At 48.6% G+C, this 22,562-nt stretch overlaps 1 protein-coding gene across 1 annotated transcript; it reads right to left on the reverse strand.

The window, feature by feature from the left end:
* Positions 1 to 3,991: 3,991 nt before the first annotated feature.
* On the reverse strand, positions 3,992 to 22,404 carry Asb1 (ankyrin repeat and SOCS box containing 1). Its single transcript, XM_076866674.2, has 5 exons — positions 22,273 to 22,404; positions 18,366 to 18,507; positions 16,250 to 16,552; positions 10,768 to 11,153; positions 3,992 to 9,508 (listed from the first exon to the last, which is right to left on the reverse strand). The coding sequence occupies exons 1-5, from the start codon at positions 22,319 to 22,321 to the stop codon at positions 9,381 to 9,383; spliced, it is 1,008 nt and encodes a 335-aa protein (XP_076722789.2). The 5' UTR covers positions 22,322 to 22,404; the 3' UTR covers positions 3,992 to 9,380.
* Positions 22,405 to 22,562: the final 158 nt, after the last annotated feature.

Below are 22,562 nucleotides of genomic sequence, written 5' to 3' on the forward strand. Positions count from 1 at the left end.
TGGGTTGGACGCAGATGAAACTGACAGTCATTCCCGCTTGTCCCTCTGAGCCTCCACTGCTAGAACAGTCTGACCTGCACTGTTACCCTGTCACAGAAGACTACGATCCCTTTGAAAACCCAGGGGTAGCCTCATCAGGGGTAGAGGCCTGGAAAAGGACACTCATTCTCCATACCCACAACCAGCCTTGTTGCCACTAGACCTATGATTAGGGCCAAATCACAACAGGGTCCAGAGGGATGAGGAGACACTGTGCCCAATAACAGCTTATAAACCCAGAAAATGAAGGAGCCTTTCTAACATGTATCAGTAAACACATGGGAAACGCTCGGCAGTAGACTCCCAGGTGTTAGACAAGGCAGCTGGACCGCACACCAGAGCAGGCCATGCCTCTCAATAAGGTGACGCCCTGGAGAGCCAGGTGTAATGCTCTTAGGGGGCAGCTGGGGCAGCTCGCGCAGCTCCTCTGATTGCTTCAATGACTGTTGAACTAAAAGATGACTTGATCAGTTTCCCCAGCATGGAAGAGACCGCACAGGCCTAGGGAGAAAGGAATGCCCGGGTGCATGTGTGTGACAAGTGATGCACGCCCACCCCAACACTCTGCAGGGGCCAGCAACAACCCCCAAGGCCCTGGAACAGCAGGAATGAAGCACGTGGGGTTGCCCTCGGGCACGCAGGTGTGTGATGGAGGTGCTGCTGTGAGGGGGACTCTGGAGGAGCCGACGCCCATGGACAGATGGCCACCAAAGGCAGGGAGAGACACGTGCCAAGGGAGAGCAGCAGACTCATGCCGGAAACCAAGACACCTTGGTCCACAGGGTTCTTTGGCGATGGCTAATTGGACACAGTATGCCTAGAAACAAGATCACTAACTGACCAAAGAGAAAAGGAAAAAAAGACTATGTTTGGGAGCCAAAACCTGAGCAGAGTCACAATGTGGGTGGTGACAGCCTCTGCCCCATTCCCTGGGCCTAACTCCATGCCCAGGCTGAGACCCTGTGACTGAGAGTGAGGCCGAGTGCCCTTGAGCTAGAGTCCTGCACACTGCCTCCAGTGAGCCCAGGGCAGGAGCCTCTCCAGCCCCCAGCTCCACCTCCAGGGCCGCTGGGCCTGCCGCTGGGACACAGCTGGCCAGCAGGCACCGCTGAAGAGCTGACAGTAGAGGGCGCTGGACAGGGTCTGGGAAGAGTGTCCTCTAGGTCCCACAGGGCCCTCCTTCCTCCACTACCTTGGCTCTTGGCCAGGCTGTGGGACACCCAGCAGCACTCTCACCAGAGTTCATCTTTCCCACCCCCCGCCCCACCCCCCCACAGGCAGCTGCACAGCATTCCTCGGGAAGCCAGCCTGATGCAGCCAGCACCCTCAGGAAGTTCAACACCATCCCCTACAGGCAGCATCCCAAGGAATTTCTTGCCCCCTCCCACCCCAGCAATCAGTTTCCTGGGCACCATTTTTGGCCCCCCAATATGAACTGCTGACCCAAAGGAACCCCATCAGTCCCCACCCTGGAGCAGGCTGCAAGCTGTAAAAACCTGTAGATAATCTGCTGGGACAGTGGGCGGGGCTGTGGAGGACCCAGGTCTGGAAGTCCTGAGAACTGCTGTGCACTCATCTCACAGGATCACAGCAGCCGAACTCTGTCACTGTTTTCTGTGGCTCTAACAGTACACCTGAGCCCGGGTGTTTAAAGTCAATGTGGCTCGTGATTCCGGAGGATGGGAAGCCCAAGGCTGAGAAGCTGCGTCTGAGGGGTAACATGCTACCTCAACTCATGGTAGAAATCAAAGGGCAAGTGAGCCGTGCAGGAGAGGCAGAACCCAGGCAGCCTGGCTTCGTGACGCCTGCTCTTGCTCACTCCCAGAGACAGAGGACAGAGCCCAGCCCCGACCCAGACACTCTCACCAGGCCTAGGGGCCGCAGGCCACCTCCAAACCCCAGCAGCCCTCTCCTGACAGGAGCACGTGGCCTTCTGCATCACAGTGCACACTGCTCCCCCTGGGGCCAGGGCTTTAGCTCCTCTTACAGGGGACACACCAAGCTTCCTGTGCAAGGACTAAATGCACCTCCTACGGAGCAGCAGCTGCCATGGTCACAGACCACGTTGTTAGTTCTGGTAAGTTGCATGTTCCTAGGAATTCTCCCATTCCTTCTGGATTTCCGCATTCACCCTCACAAGCGGTAAATGCCTGTGTCTTTTGCCTGATGAGTCTCTCCAAAGTTCATTTCCCTTGGAATGAAGCAACTCCAGGGCTTCTGGCTGCCCTCTGTTGTCCATCTGGGGCTCCACTCCCGCCTGCTTTCCCCTTCCGCCCAGCAGGCCCTCAGCTGCCTCCTTCCACTCAGACATCTTCCGGGCTCCTCCTCCCACCTGCTCTCCCGTTCCCTCGGTGTCAGGGTTCTTGTGTCCCCCCCAGTGTCAGGACCACACTCGTCACAGCTGGTCCTGGCTTCCTTCTGTTTACTTTTCCTTTCCTTCTTGCCCCGCTTGTTTTCCTGATGTTCCTTGGTTTCCCAGGATCCTGTCAGCATTTCCACCCCAAATCTGCCCAAATCTCTGCTCAGCGCACACAGGGGCAGCAGGCGTCCTCTACACCACCTCTCTGGAGCTAACGTCTAACGGACCAGCTGTCCCCACCCCGGGCCTCGCCTCTCCTGGGGCCACGACTTCTCCTTCCTTGGTTTACTCTCTTGGTTTGGTGGAGCCTATCCTCTAGTAATCTCCTAGCAAAGAGTGTGTGGAATGTAAACTTTCAAAGACCCCACAAGTCTCTCAACATGACTTCATCTACCTGGGAACCAGCTCCCTTCAGAAATCTGGAGGTAAGGTCCACACTTCTCTATCTCTGCGTGGCATTCAGGAACTCCTCGGCTATTCCAAATCCTGGTACTGGTTCTGTGCACTGTTCATTCTCTCCAGAAGTCACCCAGTATTCTGAAACCCCGCGATGACGTGCCGGCACAGTGCTTCCTTCTGACTCTCAGCCCTGATGCACGTGGTAATGTGGACACTGGCGTCTTGGTCCTCTGCAGGCATTTGCTGGAGTCCACTGCGTTGGCCACAGCAGCAGTATCTTCGGTCTCTCCTCTGAGGCTGAAGAGTCCCCAGAGGAGGCACCTCTGCTTCCTGCCCTGCCTGAGGTCTTCACGAGGTAAAGACCAGCAGGGCTCGTCCGTGTCCTCCAAGCTAGAGGGGACACAGCTGTCCAGCTGGAGAGGCAGGAGGCCGCTGCTTCTACAAAGGCTGCCAGTCAACCTTTCCTCCACCCCTTCCCAAGGTGCCCGGGACGGCCAGTTCCCCCCCAGCTCCCCGGATGTCGGATTCTCATGCGCCGTTTCCTTGGGGTTTCTAAGTCAGCTGCCACTCATCTATTTTCTTAAGGAGGTCCTAATTTGGTTGCTATTTGAAGACATCCTAGTGAATTTATGCTTTCAAAAAAAAAATTGAGTTATTTCCATGGGATTTCAAGAAGCAGCTATGAAAAATGGCCATGTTTAGCCACACAGGTGGCTGGGAAATGCTGCCAGAACTCTGGGAATCCAAGTGTCCATCCCAAAACTAAAAGTCTTGGTGTTACAGACAGAGAGAACCAATGGTGAATGGAAAGTAACAATCTCTACCACAAACCTGGTGAGGCAGAGAGGGACTGAGACCGTGTGTGACAGAAGCCTTCCTCTTCGTCTAAAGACCGGGAGGGTGAGCAAGGCTCAGCTTGAGGAAGTGGCAGAAACAGAAGATACACGAAGTGCCGGCCACAGTGGTGCACAACTATAATTCCAGCAGCTCGAGAGGCTGAGGCAGGAGGATTGTGAGTTCAAAACCAGTCTCAGCAACAGCAAAGTACTAAGCAACTCAGTGAGACCCTATCTCTAAATAAACTACAAAACAGGGCTGGGGATGTGGCTCAGTGGTCAGGTGGTCCTGAGTTCAATCCCCGGTACCCCTCCCCTACCCATAAAGGAAAAAAGCACAGCAAGGAGCCACTGAGGGTTCATACAAACCTTTTTTTATTCAGTTGATTCACTCTGGGGTTCATCCCAAATCTCCACACCCTCACCCCCAACACACAGACAAGACTCATCACTCTTCAGAACAATAGGGCCAGCAGCCATACTCTCGCCAGGTCTCCCTCGCCCACCCCACAGTACACTGCAGGGCCGCACGAGCTAGAAAGCTGCAGGCTGTGAACACCTCTAAAGCCCCCGAGTCCCACCAGGTGTCGGGCAGTTCAAAACTACACACAAAATCTGATACCTTCCCGGACCCTGGGCGTACCTGTTTCACAGCCCTCCCCGCAGGCATGGCAAGCTGTTCAGAGCCCCTTCTGGACCTGCACATACCAACACTTTCCCATGGCCAACGTTTCCACCCAACGAGATATGGGCCAGAAAATTAAGGCCTTTGCGGGGAATTAGAAGGGGAAAAGCATTTATTAAAGTTATAATAACACACCAAAAATGTCCATCATACCATTTTGGGGACAGGGAACTGGGGATGGAACCCAGGGCCTCATGCATGCCAGGCAAGCACTGTACACTGAGCCACACCCCTAGCCCTCCATCGTACTTTTGAAAGCTCTTAACTAGGCACAAGAGCAAAAATTGCCGTGGTTCCAGCCACTGCAGAAAAATTCATGTTCACCACCAAAGCAGAAAGTGCAATAGGATTGGTGGGAGCATCTCTCCAGCATGTCCCAGGCAGAGGCTCAGGGCCGGTCACGCCCAACACAGGCAGTGGGAGATGTGCAGACTCCCCAGGGCAGAGCAGACTAAACTACAGCTGCAAAATGTCATCCTGTGTGTAGAGAGCTGTGATCACAAACATCACATTCAAACAAGACTGATGCACATGTGCACATTACCTGGTATACCTCAGGGACCTTGAAATAAAGCAACTTAAGGAAGAAAAGACCCTGAGCAACACACAGTAAGGCAATGGAAGTCCCTCCCGCCACCCCACTCGCTACTCCCACTGACAGTCTGGAATGGACACACGTCTCTGTGGAATTCTGCAGCAGGACACGAGTCCCTCTGTCCATGCGTGCATATCAGTTACTTTACTGCACAGAGGGAGTCGGAATGGATGGCAGGAGGGAGTGAGGCCACAGTGAGCAGGGAGAGAAAGGAGGGCCAGTGGGAAGAGGTACTTCCAGGAGAGCAATCTGCACTGGCACAGAATCTCAGAAGTCAGCACTGGCTGCTGAGTGCCTGGTGGGTGGGTGGGCAGGCAGGCAGGCAAGGAGGCAGAAGCCAGAGCCTGTAAGGTCACCGAGCCACACTTGGCATCATCATAAGCATCCAGTGGTACCACAGGCTCCCAGGGCCTGAGGGAGGGGGCAGTCCACCCTTAGACGTCCATACCACTTCCTGTGTCTCTCAGGGATCCGGTGGCCAGAGGCTTAGCACAGAGTATCTGCACTTCTCAAGTCCATGGGGGATCTCAGGTCTCGTCCTTGGGCCGAAGGCAGCAGGAACACTGCGACATCCTTTACCAGAGGGCAGGCTACTGCAGACCCAGGAGCTCTGGTGGAGATGTACACTCGCTGCAGCTCTGAAGGCCCCAAGCTTCAGGCTGCAAAGACGGCAGGCTTAGGAAAGACGGATTCACGAAGGGCAGCTAACATTTTGCTCCATGACCAAAAGCATTTTAAAAAGAAAATATACTGCACTCTGTCATCTTCATTTTATAAAAGGACATTTTATCCTCCTAGTAGAAAGGACATGATTTCAGAATCTAAGACAATCCTGTCAGTTGAATCAATATGTCCTCATCCTGCTCCCCTGCACAGAGCCCCTGCAGCCCAGGGTCACACTGTGGGCCACACGACTCCAGCTTCCCCTGTTGCAGCTCTAGGTCAAGCTTGGGCCTCCCAGTCACAGGTTCTCCCAGCATTGTCACTGCCTCAAAGGCACATCCGATAGGAGGAGGGATAGCAGTCCTGACAACAGCGACTCACACGTGTAGCCTGGGAGAGGCACAGCAGCCATCCTCACACCTGATGGAGTGAGCGCTCACTACGCACAGGGCCCGCCCGCCTGCTGCCACGTGGACAGCCACAGAGCCCAGGCCGGAGCAGCTCTTGGGCAGGTCCCTCCCCTAGGCAAGCCCATGACTGCTGTAAATTTCTCTTTCACAGATTTTTTATTTGAAGAATCAATTAATGGAAAAAGAGGAAAAACTTAAATTTATGGTACTTAAGCCTGATGACAGAAACACAAGTCCTGTTAGAAACTGCTAGTGACCTATTTAACAGGGACACTCTATTACCAAACATCAAATCAAACACCAAAACACAAGCATCACTGCATAAACCCTTTTCTGGAACAAGACTTAAATAGCTATATAAATAACACAGGCAAAAATGAAAAGTCAAACTACATGAGACATTGATGGGTTTTTGGAAATACATCTAAAACCCTTATCCAGGATTCCAAAGCTGAATTCTCAGAGGAACGATACTACCTGCCACCCCATGCTCACAGCAGCCACAACTTGGGGTGCAATTTAGTGGCCCGCAGCTGCCCGAGGTAGGCTGAGGACAACATTCAGGCTCATCCCTCCAGTGCGTTAGCCCCTCTCCTGTACTGGGCCAGGCGGGCAGCACCTCATCAGCTCCATATTTCCTCATGATGTGGGATGTAGTGTCCCAGGGCTTAGAAGCATGACTTCATAAAGTGCTCAGGTGGAGAGAGCTAGTCTTCCCTATCCTATAATCTATCCTTAAAAACGAGAGAGAGTTTTAGTAAAGTGAGTCTCACTAAAAGAGGGAAGATGACCTTTGTCGTTTACCAACACTATTCTCAGATCCAGGTTTGGCAGCTATGAAGGCTCAAACAAAAGGATGAACCTCAAAGTTGTTGGGATTCCAAAACAAAAATTGGCAAAGGGAAAGCTGAATATGTCCTCTGCAAATGAAGAGCAGTGACCCTAGCCAGGCAGGATGCACACACCTGTAATCCCAGCAATCCAGGAGGCTAAAGCAAAAGGATTGCAAGTTGGAGGCCAGCCTCAGCAATTTAGCAGGCCCCTAAGCAACTTAGACCCTATCTCAAAATAAAAAATAAAAAGGGCCAGGGATGTAGCTCAGTGATATTAACATACCCCTGGTTCAATTCTGAGTACCAAAAAAAACAGGCTACAACCCTGGCCACCTGCAGACCAGCTGGCGTACAACCCATGCCAGGGGAAGACCAGGAGTGGGCCACTATCCTGGCTCATTCATTCTCTCCCCAGACACATTACCTCCCTGGCCCAAATGGATGATCCGTTGGTTCCCATCTTCTGGAGACCATGGGAGACGGTTCAGTAACCAGAAGCAAGGCACTCCTGCACAGACAGCACGCTGCTCTTCAGTCTGAGAACACAGCCCCTCAGTGTGTGAAGAGCCTCGGTACACCTCACCTGCAGCTTCTCTCCCACTGAGCCAAAGGGCAGAAGCGGGAAACCTCACCAGGAAATCGGGAAAGGGCTCCACGTCCACGTGGCATCAGTGAACTGCTCACTCCAGAAAGCACTTTCAACTCTACCAAGGTGACAAACCATAGCCAGCCCATCTCCAGTGACAAGAGACCCCTGCAGGATGGGTGGTCTATATGCAGGAGGCTCAGAAGTCCACATAACCTCCCCTAACTCACTAAAGCTCCTGCCCAAGCCACAGTCCAACTCTGGGCCTAGTCCTACCATGAGTGCCTCACAGAACACACCTGACTCTCTCCTGGGCTGGAGCCCATGCAGCACGTCGCTCCAGCTATCGCGGCCCCCACCTACCCTTCTCTCCTCTCTTAGGAAAGGTCTCTCTTACTCATTCGGACCTGAGCCCAAGCCCCTCACAGAAGCAGCATGGAGCTAAACCTCAGGGCTCAGGAATCCAGGCCACCACATCCCGACAGCTGGGCAAACGCCTAGGACTGGCTTTTCCCTCTGAATCACCTGCTTCTCCCTCAGAGTTGCATGTGTCCACACAAGGTGCCCAGTGCTCTGGCAGGGAGCCCACCTACAACACCTAAAGAGGTACAATTCCATCCTTAGGCTGTAGAACATAAAGGCCATATGTCACCTGCCTGGTTGGCTAAAACACATGACGATGCTAAGAATTATTAACATATCATCAATTTTGACAAGTTAGATTTTCACATGGCAGAAATTCTAAACACTCATGAAGTTTAGAATCACCACAAATCCTGACAATAGTCCTCAGAGGCTTCAACTGGCTAAATAACATTTCACTGGGAAATGCTCTGAGGCCACAGACCCTGGCCCACCTGCCAGTGACCTTCACTCCTGGCTGCACAGCCTTGAGGGAAGAAGCCAGCCCCACCCACACAGCCACAGATACCTGCAGTGACAGTCATCTCTCCACGACTGCCAGCCCTGGACAAGTGGGAAAGACTTCTGGCCTCACTCCTCTCCCCTGCCTTAGACTCTAGGCACAGCTACCAAAGCTTCTAGGCCCAGAAAGTGAAGGTCAGTCAACCAACACCAGATGTGTTGTCCACTGGACACCAGCAACTGAATGCCTGGAACCACCCAGAGGACCTCCTGGTATGCAGGGACTGGAGACAGTGCCTCAGGTGTTTCTCATTATAACTGGCAGTGACAGCTGTTAGGATGGTCCCCATCTAAAAGTAGGCTGCCATATTCTGGCTGGTTCGTTCTCTGTGGGCCTCCTTAAATCAGTCACAGTCTGGAAGCTTCCTGAAGTGAAAAGGCAGAAAACTCCTGACACCATTGGCAGGAGGCGAGGTACAGGAGGTATGAGAACAAGTCATGTACCGTGACCGCCACACCCAGAAACATTGACAACCCGAGCAGCCAGGAAACCATCCTTGAATGAAGGCAACTCACAAAAAGAGCATGAGAGTGGTAGGAAGTGGGGGTATGTCGAATGCACACACGGACCCCAGAAGCAGGGAAAACAAACTAGCAAGTTCATGAACTGCATTTCTGTTCCCTACTTAATTTTTTTTTTTTTTTTACCAAAACTCCATTTCATTTAGATATAAGGTTTTAATAGAATAATTAAATTGCAAAGTAGAAAAATAAATAAAAGCACAGTTCTGGAAAGTGCTAGGAGTCTTCCCTACTGGGGCTATCAGCAGGCCTCCAGTCTCACCCACACCTGCACACACTTCATGGCCCATTTCATTAACATACAACTGCAAAAATCCAAAACAGAAGTATTTAGGAAGAACAAAATTAAGTTTTGTATGAGCCTCTCGGCTGACAATGACCCAAGGACTGTTTGTTCCGTGGCCCCAGCACCTGAGATGGAATTACAGTCCATGAGAACAGGCCGTCTCTTCACCAGCGGTCGGTAGCACAGGATGGTTCACAAGATGCAGGCATCAGCGGTGGCTCTCCCTCAGATCACCTGCATCTTCTACTCATAAAGTAGGAACTTTTTAATGGGGTCTGGCAGGGGCAGCGAGGGAATCAGATGAAGTCGGTGTTTGCCAAGAGCTCTTCTCACGGCCACCCGGCACAAACTCAGCAAGGTCCTTGGAATGCCTGGAGAGTTGTGGGAAGAAACGGAGATCAGGGAAGATAAATTCCTGTCCCCACTATGGAAGCCAAAGGCTGGCTGTGACCGACAGAGCCACACTAATGCCCAGGCCAGCTTCCTACTCGAGTCAGGTGAGCCCGCCCTGGGAGCAGGGTCTTATCTGCTCCTTCCATCTCCACAGCCTCTTACCCAGGGGCATCTGCTCACTGTAACAGCACCGCCTCTCTCTACTACATTTAAAACCCTAGACAAAATAAGAGCTGCCCACTGAAGGCCAGGCAGATGCAAGCAACTGACCCTCACTATTGGGAGTCTCAGATGCTCCAAGGGAGTTGGGGGCCACGAACTAACTGAGCAGTACTCAGTCATGCATTCATGAGGGGAGCAGGCTGACCATCTGCTCTGGGTCAAAAAGGCATAGCCAAGTTCCTGCCTGGGTTGGTGAAAAGGGTAACAAGTGACTCTCAAGAACACGTATCTGAATTCAATCAGCACAGTTCCCAGCCTCACCAGCCAACTAATTTTGGGATAGCTGAACAAGAGCACGCAGCAATGAACCAACCTATGTGAATTCAACAACAAAAGGCTTCAAGGTTAAGGATCTGTGCAAAAGGTAAAGAGCTGAAAAGAAGTCATTATTGGACACTGGGCATCCAGGCAGGAATGGGGAAGGGGCACACAGCCTGGAGGTCAGAGGACAACAAGGTCAGCTTCTGAGGCCCACAGAGAGCTACTGAGGCCAAGTGCACTAGCAGGCTCACTGATCAATTCCAAACTCCCTGTCATCAACTTATTCATTTAGCAAAACCTTTCCTTCAAAATTGAGCAAACTACAGATTTTATTCTAACAAAAATTACTTATCACATCATTCAAACTAATGGTATTGAGTGCAGCTAAAGAAAGGAATGTGAGGAACCCGAGAAAATGGGCTTACAGGTTTGCTCTTTTTAAAGCCACGTGAAAAAGAAATCAATGATTAACAATTTGGGGCCACAAAGCAGAGCAAAGGGGTAAAGAGAGGATAATTCAAAACATGTTGAAAAAAAAAATGCACTTTCATAGATTTTCTGTTATCCACTCATGGTGTTTAAGAATCACAGAAGAGACTAATCTGAACAGCTATTCTGGAAAACTGCTTGTCCCAACTGAGGATCTTGGCCAAGTGCTTAATTGGGTCTGTTTTGTTTTATTTTTAATTATTACCTTTTGCTCATTCAATCAATCCCACCAAACTATTCATCAGAACAAGCTCAGACCACTTACTTCTGGCCTCCTTAAAAATCTGCAAGGCCTCGGGGTCCACCTTCCTTCTGCCCCTCGACTCTGGGCCCAACGAGTCCCACTTCACCAGGTTCAGGTCGGCTCCAAACTCCACCAGCAGGCTCACGAAGGCTGCCTCACAGCCATGACGCAGGACGGCATCCATGACACACCCAGGGGAGCCCCTGTAGAACTCCTGGGTGTTGACAGGACCATTGCAATTGAAGTCGGGGTTGGCCCCGGCCTGCAGAAGCAGCCTGAAGCACTGCAAGTTGTGGTAGGCCGCACTGATATACAGGGGGCAGACCACCAGGGAGGTAAGCCGCCTGGAGAAGGGGGGTTGGGTGTCAGGAGTCAGGTGATGGTTGACATCGACGTCAGCCCCATACCTACAGGGGAGAGGAAAATCAGGCTTACAGTGGACCAACCAGTCCACAAAGACTGCCCCAGTCACCCTGGGAGGAAGGCTTTAACACAGTGACAACGAGAGCCAAGGAGGCTCCAGAGATCACAAATGTGGCCACCCCTCCACATAAGCAGGCTCTGCATTTGAGCATTCAACCAACTGCGGATCAAAACGTTGGGAAAAAAAATTGTACTGAACATGAACAGTCATTTTCTTTTCATTATTCCCTAAATACTACAGCAAAATAACTATTCACATAGCACTTCCGTTAAATTATGTACCTCAAGTAATCTAGAGATGACTGACAGTCTACAGGAGGATGTGCATAGGTTCTGCTCAAATATTGTTCTCTAGGAGGGATTCAGCATCCTCATATGAGTGTCCTCCAGGGTCTTAAAATATCCTGGAACCAATCTCCACAGATGCCAAGGGACAACTAAGGCTTATTCCTTCCAGCAAGATAAGGCAGCAAGTAAAAATGTGGATACCACTCACCCAAAAAACTCCTATGGGAAGTCCTTCTGACCTTTACAGATCTAGAATTCCAAGACCACTTAACCTACTTCAGAGTAAAGAAAAAGAAGGAAAACTTCCAAATTCATCTTATGAAATTAGCACAATAATCCCCAAACATGACAAAGGGCATATACAAAGAAAAACTACCAACTAGCTTCATTTACAAGTACCAAGCTACAATTTTTAAGTAAGATATTAGCAAAGAAAATAATTAGGAAAGCAATATACTATGACCTCCTGGGGTCATCCCAAGAATGTCAGGCTAGTTCCAACATTCAAGACTCCATTAATAACACAATCCATCCTACTAACAGAACTAAGGGGAAAGTCCTCTTTCTCCACAGATACAAAGGTAAGGAGGTGCCTGTGACAAAACTCAACACTTAGGATTTCCTTTGAGTGATGAACTATATTTCCTCCACCCATGAGTCAGAAGCTGTGTACAGACTCCCAGGTGCTGGCCGCCTCTGTGCACTGGTGCTTAAGATCCAACAGTACACTGGGGCCAAGGAAAGAACCAGGCGAGTGAGACACAAAATGCCTCCCACTCACGGTTGCGACCAGTCTCCACAAAGGCCTACACACTGCCTTTGTGCATAGACACAAAAACAAGTGAAAGATAAAAGGGAAGAGAAGACGTCCTCTGTGCTAGCAAAATAAATGTCAAAATGACAAAACTAAGCATAAACTTAATAAATGTTCAAAGTTTGCATAAGGAAAATGTAAAACACTAACTAAAGTGACAGAACCAGGCCTAAGAGAACAGAGACATGCCACATAAGCAACATTGTAACATCACTGTTCCCTGTGTTTGTTTGTTAAGTGAAAATACCTTTCCTAAACTAAGCTGGTTACAAATATAAGCAAATACAAATGGCATCCTTGGAGCCATATAAACTGATTATGCAACTGGAAGATAAAACAAGATGAAAAAGCCACTGCAGGGGAGGCAGCCCTACCTCAAGCACAGACTGCTATAAAGGCCTACAAAACAAAGGCACGTGGACAAGCCAACAGAACCACAGAACCTCACAGAAAACCCAGAAATGGACCAAACTGCATACAGAAATGCAGGCTATGGTTAGGCAGTACCTCAAATAAGTAGGGGACAAATGGACTTGCACCAGGATAAATTCAAATCAATCAGAATTAAAAATACAAAAAATATGAAACCATGCAGAAATCAGGGAAAAAAACCTCTGGGTAAAACCTGCCTTATGGCTACACAAAATTAACAACCAAAAAACTTTCTTACATAGAAAAAAAAAAAAACAGCACAAAATAAATAAAACAAAAAAATTAAAAATTGGGAAAATGCTATAAAGGGTTAATACCTTTAACACATAAAAATCTTCTAAATGGCAAAAATCAACAGCACTATGAAAACACAAGCTGAAGATATGGACATTTATAAATGGCTCTTAGTCCCATGAAAAAATGCTCAACCTCAGTCAGAAAAGAAATGCAAATTAAAAACTATGCCACAATACCACTTCTCGCCTGTCAGATTGGGAGAAAATCCAAAAATGTACTGACCAGTTTAAGGAAACAGGAAGTCTCACCCACTGCTGGGGCAATATAAAATGGAACAATCTCTATGGAAGGGAAACTGTCAATTGCTGCCAAAATCACACATACATTTATCCCCTGACCCATCCATTACACTTCTTGGGATCTAGATTCCCAAGACACATTTGCAAAACTATGAAAAGATACACAAGCGAGGAGATTCACTGACGCACCACCTTTTGTAGCTGAGGATAGGAAAGCTCCCTCATGCCATCAGCAGGGATTGGCTGAACTGTGGGTCATCTGAAAGCAGCAGGGCTCTGCTGTGACAAGTAAGGAGGAACTGCACTGCTCTGGGATGGCCTCCAGAGTGCACGAGTAAGGGAGAAAAGCAGGATGGTCACAGTATATGGTGTGTAGCACACACTCACACATGTGTGTCTGCTTATTGGTGTCAATGAAAGGATAAACTGGAGAACTTTGTAAACGGTTACCTATAAGGGAGGGAGAAAACAGGACAAAGACGACAAGATTAGAAGTTAGACTTTTTAAAACATAACTGTTTCATAGATTTGATCTGAACCTTGTAAATATTCTGCATAGTGAAACAAAATTAAATAAAAAACAATCCCTAAAAATTCAAAGTAAAAAGAAACCGATGAGCCCCACTGACCACCTAGCTGGTGCTGTCACGTCCTGCCCAACAGGAAGGACGTTGTTTTCAGACACACTAAACACTCGCTCAGTTAGCCCAGACCATGCCCGGCGTCAGCTTCCATTGCAAGGCCCTAGGAGAGGGAGCACAGCTGGCCAGCGGGGCAGCATAACACAGCCCTACAACAGAGGAGTCCTTAGAGAAAGAGAATGCAAGACTGACTGGGGCCAACTGTAAGATGAGACTTGAATATGTCGTTACCTGAAAAAGGAACTGCCCAAAGAAAGGCCAGGACATGTCCAAAGGACAAAGAGCTGGCTTGAAGCAGCTAACAGTGGCCAAACAAGAGACAATTTGAGCATCAAAATAAATAACAGTAACACTGCACAGGAGCTCACTTGACAATCTAAGAAACCACCAGTCTACACTAATAAGTAAACAAACTTCTGAGATGAGGCACAGGCGAGACACATACACATATCTGTACGGGGGCCAAGAGCCTCTACAAAACAAAGAGAAGAAGAATTTAATTACAAAGAGAAGAAGAATTTTTATTAAGAAATCTGACAGACACCACATTAAAGTGATCAGCAGCAATAATGTGACCAACTGCAATCGTGCAATCTGATAGGAGGTGACAGGCACACAGCCTCACTTCTGCAGGCCTCCTGCCCAAGATGTGATACCCAACTCTGGACTCACCACGAGCAGCCTCAGACCAGCACAGCACCTGTTTCCTCGAGCCTTCACTGGCCCCAGACAGTCCTGGGATGTTTCAAAAGCCATGTCTTCACCTGAGTACTTCACTGAAACAGGAAAGGTCAATTTGAAGGAAAACACAACAAAGATGCCCAGAGTGCAGGAGATGAAGGAGCAGATTTCCATTACAGAAATGCCTGGCCAGCAATCCACCAACAATCACGTTTTATTCTCTGTCTCGTCAGCACCACTCCAAACATCCAAAAGAACTTTCTCCAGAAGCCAAAGTGATGCTTTCAGGCAACACAGGCCTGAGGACGAGCACCCAGACCAACAAGCCCACACGGTGATGTTGCTTCCACTATAGATGAAAACCTCAGAATAGTGGATGGAAAAGCAAAGAAAACACTATCATAGAACAAAAGACACTGACACATGCCTCTGATCCCAATTACTTGGGAAGCTGAGGCAGGAGGATGGTGAGTTCAAGGCCAGCCTCAGCAACTTAGCATGACCCTGTCACAAAACAAAGCAAAAAAACATACGAGATATCAAATAAAGGAAATAATTTAAAAAGCAGACAACAGAATAGATGCTAACATCAGCAATGACAATGATATTAACTATATCAGAAAACAGAATTCCAGAATTCAAATAACTCTATATGAACACACACAGCTAGTTAAATTCAAGATTAAAACTAAATATTACATAATGCTATGTAAATGAGTTTAAATAAAAACGAAAAGTGTTCATTTGGATAACAAATTATAAGTAATAATTTTATGAGTTCAGGAAACATCAAAATTATTTAAAGCAAAACCTACTTGAAACACAAGGGGAAACTGACAAAAGTCACAACAGTTGATTAGAGACTAACAAACTTCTCTAAATTTCTGGCAGATCTTACAATTAAGAAAAAAAAAATGTAGGGCTGGGGCCATGGCTCAGTGGCAGAGCGCTTGCCTAGCATGTGTGAGGCACTGGGTTCGATCCTCAGCACAACATAAAAATAAAACAAATAAAATAAAGGTATTCTGTCCATCTACAACCACACACACAAAAAAATTTTTTTTAAATGTTAAAAAAAAAAAAAGGAGGGATTCTAAACAGAATAATTTAGGCTATCAAACGTACTATGTGAATAAAACACCCATGGTCATGTGCTTTGCCCAAGCATCCACAACAATGTAGCCTGACTTTAATAAATAACGTGAACTATATGGTCCACATTACCTGAGCACACTACAATAAAATTAGAAAGTGATATTATACTTTCTCCTCAATAACTCTAGATCAAAGAGGAAATCAACTTCAATTATTTAAAAAATAATAATTTCAGCAATTTAACAATGAAAAAAGGAAGTTTAGAGGACATGGCGAAAGCTATAAAAAAAGGTAAATAAATAAATGTTTACATTATTAATCAAGAAAAAAATGAAAAATCATTCATCCCAAAATCTTAAGGGAAAAATAAAGATTAAAAAGTATATAAAAATGAATCATTAAGCAGAAACATAAGAAAACTTATAAAGCTAAGAAGTAGCCTTATTAAAATACTAGCCAAATACATGAGTGGCAAGTCTAATTTTAAAGAGGGAAAAACTAATACAGAAAGCAAGGAGAGTGACAGTGGCTGCAGGAGCTGGCAGGACGTGGCCATGTGCCCGGCAGCAGGCCTGAGCACCCACAGTACTGACCTGATGAGGGCCTTCAGTATGTCAGCTCTGCCCACTCGAGAGGCATGGTAGACAGGGGTGCTGCGGTGGTGCCGGCTTCCGTTGGGGTCAGCACCAGCTTCGAGAAGGATCTGGGCACTCTCCAGGTGCCCATTCACCACAGCCACATATAGGGCAGTCTGCCCCTTTACATCCACCAGGTCCACCTCGGCTCCCTTTCGGATAAGGAAGTCCACACAGTTCCCGTGACCTGCGGTGGCAGCAATTCGCAATGGTGTGCAGGGGAGCCAGCCACAGCACCAGACAGACTTCTCGTTGATGCGGCTGCAGGGGAACACAGGGAATTGTGAGAGATGCCCCAGGAAAGACTGGCTGTTCTGCCCTCTCACAATGGCAATGTGACACAGAGGCTGCCCAAGGGGACCAATCACTCACTGTTAAATCCCTCAAGTTTAACAATGCCTCCACTTGTCTTCTGTGAGTCTTGACCCTGTGAGGGCTGGGCTGGGCTGCAATGGGCAGAGCTGGGCAGGGAAGGGCAGGGCAGGCACTGAGATCCCATTCTGGAGATGAGGAAACTCGGGGCTCAGGCGGAATGATCAGCATTAGAAGTTAGAGTCCTAGTTCTTAGATTTCCTGACCCAAAGCACTTTCCTCTACAAAGGAGAAAAAAAGGCACCAGACAGCACAGCATGGACAGGACCCTCAGTGGGAAGCCAGTTCAGGGATCTGAGCTCCTCTCACCAGTCACATGCTGTGAAGGCTGAGGCTGGGGCTCTGTCTGGGCCTTGCCATTATCACCAGGCCTAGGTGACCAATAAATCAGTGACTGAGGAGTCACTGCGATGGCACAGGGAATGCAGCCCTTATCAGCAGTAGGAAACTGTCCACTTAGTTCTCAGAAGTGCAACCATCAGACGACACTATTAAAGCCTCCACTGACCCCCCAGGTCAGCAACAGAGACACAGTTTTCACCTTTAGCTCCCAAGAGAATTCAGAACAAAGCTCAGGAACCCAGAGCACTGAACCAGGCACATGTGGTAGGCAGCATGTCCCCAAACTAGCCCTTAAGGCTCCTCCTTCAGCTAAGCACCAGCTTGGATAAGCCAATCAAGTCCAGAATTCATTACCAAAGAAAGAAAAAGAAAAATATTTCAGGAGTTTCGCTGAACCTAAGAAAAAAGGAGGGAAATACACAGAAAAGCAACATGAAACACCTGGAGGGACCTCCTTCACTCCACCGTCACATCCGCAAGATTAACTGAGCGGGGGCAGTGAGTCCTTCACATTAAGTAAGTTAAAACATGGGTAGAGTTTTTTTTAAATACTGATATCTGCTGTAATGAAATAACGCTAGGATAATGGAAGGACAAAGAGAAAGGAACATCTTCCTGGACTATCAGCAACGTTTTTCTCAGGAACCATCAACAGAAAGAGGCAGCATTGGTTCCAGTACACAGGCACTTCCATCAAATCACTGCCACCTAGTTCTAAAGTGGATGCTGAAACCCAGAAACAATACAGAGGGGTTTTGAGTTGAATTTAAAATGTACTTGGGACTCCAGTCCCAACATACAAAACAACCAGGAACACTCCAGAGAGAAGGTAGGATGGATGCCCTCCCAGTGTCCTACACAGGGAGACAAAAAGGCAGGACTTTGAGTAACAGCAAATCAAGAGACAAAAAGTTACAGGCAGGGGAACAACATGGAGGAACCCCACATCTTTGGGGTGAAGACAACGGCCCACAGCAGACAACTGCAGGCCAGAGAGCACGAAAGGAAAACAACTGAGGAAGGTGGCTGTGGGTGCACAGGACACTCAGAAGGGCAAGGCCTACTAAAGAAGGTGACAGTGCCACCATCAGGAACAGCACTGAGAAAACTGATGTCCAGAGAGGCCGGGAGCTGCCAAAAAATATAAAGGACGATGATGGAGCTTCATTTGAACTCAGATCCCTGCCACTATTCAGTCACCTCTTAACAACTCTGATTAGGCATCCGCAATCTCCTTTCCTTCCATCCTCAAAAGCTCCAAGCACCAGGGGCTTGGTCTGCAAAGCAAACCATGAACCACAGATCCACGCAGAGCCAAAGGGGCCTGAGAACCTGGAGCAGCCTGGGCAGCAATGCTCACCTCCGATAGTTCTCCTCTTGCAACAGGTTCCTGAGGGTCTGGAGGTCCCCCACGTAGGCTGCATCATGGAGCCTCGTGTCCTCACAGTGCTCCAGCGGATGGTCACAAAACTGCTCCCTCAGCCACTCCTTCAGATTAGGACCTGCACTGAAGAGAGGGGCCCCTGTTAGCACTGAAACATCGAAAGGCCAACCAAAAAGACGCACCATCTGCACTAAGCTCTGCCTCTTCCAGTTACACAGGTGCTTTCAAACTCTCAATAGATAAATCACAGAAAAGACTATAGAGAGCTTCCCTTATAAAGCTAACACCTTCCTGACACCAAAACTAATTTTTAAAACAAACTTTAAAAAGATGACAGAACCAATGGTCAAACATACTTCAGAATACAGAAGCAAGATCCTAAATAAAAATATTAGCAAACCAAAATGTGGGAGACCAACCTTACACATGACTGAGTCCCACTCCCTGGCTGGGTGCTGAGGCGCTCAATCATAGAAATGTGGCAGAGCTTTCCCCACCCTTCTTGGGTTCGAGGGTCAGTGTCTTCTGCATGGGTATGTCTTGTTACAGCCCCATGGGTGAAGCTACACTCACCTGTTCCTTTGTAATATAACCCCTTGCCCTGTTTAGGATGGAATCTTCCACGGAAGTGCCTTGTATGTGTCCCCTTCTCTTACTATGCCCTTGGGTGTGGCCTACCCAGGTGTCAGTCAACCTGCTGACAGTGGACATCATGAAGATAGACTCAGCCCCCTAAAATTTGACCCCTTGCCTCATTTGAATAGCTTCTCCTCAATAAAAGGGGTCAACACGTGCTCTCTCTCTCTTCCTGCAGTCCCTTAAGGTCAGAGGAGCTGTCACAGTGACCCCAAAGAAAAAGGTATTTGTGTCTCTTGTGTGGTTATTTTGTGCAGCCCAGTTAGCCCAATTTAACTGGAGTAACCCCTGAGCCTTTTAGTTGCTAACCGAAACCCGATACCGAAACAAAAACCACTGTATCAAAAAAAAAAATCTTGGGGCTGAGGCTGTGGCTCAGCAGGTAGCACACTTGTCTGGAATGCATGAGGCACTGGGTTTGATCCTCGGCACCACATATAAATAAATAAATGTCCATTGACAACTAAAAAAATATATATGTTTAAAAAAAAATCTAGTATGCAATTATTCTAATTTATCCTAAGTATGTAAAGATATCTTAAAATTAAACCTAGGGAACTATGAAGGAGAACCTTAGTCATCTCCATCACAGAGAGACTCATGTGCCAATATCCTAGCACTAAGCAGGTGCTGTGGCCTGCAACAGGAAGCTGCTACACCATGCTGCTCTGTCTATATAAACATGACTCATCACATACGCTACTGTCCCCTCAGAGGTTCCTGTGCTGGAAAAGCAGTGGCTCATGGGAGGTCAGTGAAAGAGTAACTTTGGAAGTGACTGGGTATTTCTCATGGGACACTGGTTAGTTCTCATCAGAGAGTTGTAAAAACCTAAGCCTGGCCCTACCCAGTTGCTGCCTTCCAGTTTGGTGATGTGATCACAGTGTCCACCATTATGTTTGCCATTATTTGCCATGAGGTGATGCAGACAAAGGAGGCAGGTACAGTACATTCATCAGAGCTTTGGCCATGTTGTTTAGACTTCCAAGACCATGAAATCAATAATGTGTGTGTATGTGTGTGTGTGTGTGTGTGTGTGTGTACTTGGCAGTATTCATGACTGAACCCAGGGGCACTTTATCACTGAGCTATATCCCCAGCCCTTTTTTATGTTTAAACATGGTCTTGTAATTTGGAGGGACTGACTTTGATATTGTAATCCTCCTGCCTCAGGCTCCCAAGTAGCTGGGCTTACAAGTGTGCCCAGCTAAGCCTCTTTTTTTAAAAATGAATTTAGACTGCCTCCGTTACATCATTCCATTACATCCATGAAAATGAACTGGTTCAGACAGTAACCTAAGATGAGTGCACTTTGCTTACAGAGCTACACGTTGATAAAAAGGAAAACTAAAATATATGACAAATATAAATCCAACCCCATATACTAAAAGACAATGAAGAAAACTAGGTTGAGTAGAAAAATCATACCATGTACCAGGATGAGAAGATTCAATAATAGAGAAATTTTAAGTAAAGTTTAACCAATAAATAAAGTTTAACCGATCTTTTTAGGGTTTTAATACCAGATATGACAAAACATTCTAAAATTTATTTATTTATTAAATAATATTAAAGAATACTTATTTATTAAATAAACATAAGAATACCATTTTAGTAAGAATAATGAAAAAAAGACTCACCCTACTAGATAATAGACCTCTCATCAGAATAAAAAGATCAAACGGAATCAACTGTCCCAAAAGACATTAGTATAAAAAAACTTAATTTGTGATAAAGAGGCATCAAAATCAGAGAGGAGGGAAAAGGGTATTAAACAAAAGGTACCTGTACAACTAGATACCTATTTGGATATAACTGAGTCTTCATTCACACCTTGGTCCAAACACACCACTGCCCAAAAGAAACTCCAAAATACTTAAAAGAGTTCAGCAAGAACAACTGCACAGACAGGTGTGTGAGCAGAGAGCAGAAACTCAGACTGCCTGGATTCAAGTCCCTGCCCTGCCATATTACCCTAGTGTGTGACCAAGCACTTCCCTGAAGAAGCTGCCTTTTGTACACAACTCAGATCTCCCTGGAGTACCTTTTGTATTCAAGAGTCAGTCATAGGTACAATGGGGGTGTAAGTATCTTTGCCCTCCAGGATTAGATGACCCATCAGCAGAGGCCACAGCAGCAGCAAGATTCAAAAACACATCGTTCTCTCACTCTGATCCCATAAGCAGACCTGCAGCAAATCAACAGGCAGACATCAAGCTGAACCACCTCATCCTCCTTCAGTGGTCTTCCTCCGCTGTAATTATCCCACAGGTGCAATTAACATTGGGTGAAAAGGCTCAAAGCCGGAGTGGGAAGAAGTCAGGTGCAGGGCAACCACCGACTGTGAACAGGAGACCTACTGTAACAGGAGACCTAAGGAGGGCTTTATGAAGCCCTGGGGGCCTCCCTTTTTGGGCCTATTCACACCACCCCCTGGCCCAGCTCACTGCAGCTTCAGAATCTGCCTGAGCTCAAGAGTCAAAGACAACTTCACGTTCACATTTTTCTAATTAGCTACTCCAGTGACCACATAATTACCCCGGGATAACGTTCAAACCTGGCCCCTCCCTCTAGCACACTAACAAAACAGTACAGCACGTGATGCAAAAGGGGTCCTGTGAGGGGCAAGGCCGGCCTGTCCTCCCCAAGGCCCTCTCTACCTTGGGAATTGGCGGTCTGCCCTCAACTGAACCCCCCACTCCAGTATCTCACTCTCACATGAGGCATTCTGGACCCAAGTGCTGGCCGTCCCGGGGGCGGATGTCCACACCGACCACGGCGGGCCCCTCTGCGCACTGCAGTCCCCCAGCGGAGGGTGCCGAACGCGTGGGGGAAGCAGGGAGGGGTGGAACGGCCACGCGCACGGCCTCCAGGCCGACTGCACAGCCTTCTGCACACCCGAGTGAAGGGTGATCAACTCTCTGGGCGGGAACTCTCGGAACCAGCAGATGGACCTGTGAGGCACCGGGAGCTCCGACAGTGCCGACGAGGGGGTCCCACCCGGGACAGAGGGACCCTCTCCTGCGGTTTCCCTCCAGCGCTGGGGCGGCGGCTCTCTGCCGCTGGACGTGCCGGGTCCCTGGCGAGCCGCAGGCTACACGCCGCGGCCTCCGGCCCCGCGCCCCTTCCGCAGCCGGGTCAGCAAGCCGCACGGCCAGCGGCGGCAGTTACCGGGCCCGGTCCTGGGGGCGGGCGGCCTGGCCTCGGCAGGCCCGGACCCAACCCCGCGGCCCCGCGCCCACGGTACCTGCGGGCCCCGGCCCTGCCCGCCCGTCGGGGCCGCCGCCCTCCGCCATGGGTACACCGGCCGCGCCTTGGCCCCGAACCCGGCGGCCAGTCTGCCCTCGGGAGACCCGGGCCGGAGAGCGCCCCGCCCGCCGGAAGCAGCGCGGCCGCGATAACTTCCGGTTCCGGCGCAGGTCGAGGTCTCCACTTCCGGTCTCGCGGCCCTATTCAAGGGCGGCGAGCGTTGAGGGGGCCTGCGCGCCGATGCTTTCAAATAGAAGGCTGAGGAGCCTGGAAAAACGCGTCCTCTGA

The sequence above is a fragment of the Callospermophilus lateralis genome, chromosome 9 (genome assembly GCF_048772815.1).
Source record: "Callospermophilus lateralis isolate mCalLat2 chromosome 9, mCalLat2.hap1, whole genome shotgun sequence".
Taxonomy (NCBI): domain Eukaryota; kingdom Metazoa; phylum Chordata; class Mammalia; order Rodentia; family Sciuridae; genus Callospermophilus; species Callospermophilus lateralis.

What these genes read in the sequence shown, in the direction of transcription:
- Asb1 (XM_076866674.2), bottom strand. Translation starts at nt 22,321, where the DNA reads ATGGCGGAGGGCGGCGGCCCCGACGGGCGGGCAGGGCCGGGGCCCGCA. An exon ending in GGCAGGGCCGGGGCCCGCAG is followed by an intron (nt 18,508 to 22,272) that starts GTACCGTGGGCG and finishes TCTTCAGTGCAG; the next exon opens with GTCCTAATCTGAAGGAGTGG. An exon ending in GATTTTTAAGGAGGCCAGAA is followed by an intron (nt 9,509 to 10,767) that starts GTAAGTGGTCTG and finishes ACAACTCTCCAG; the next exon opens with GCATTCCAAGGACCTTGCTG.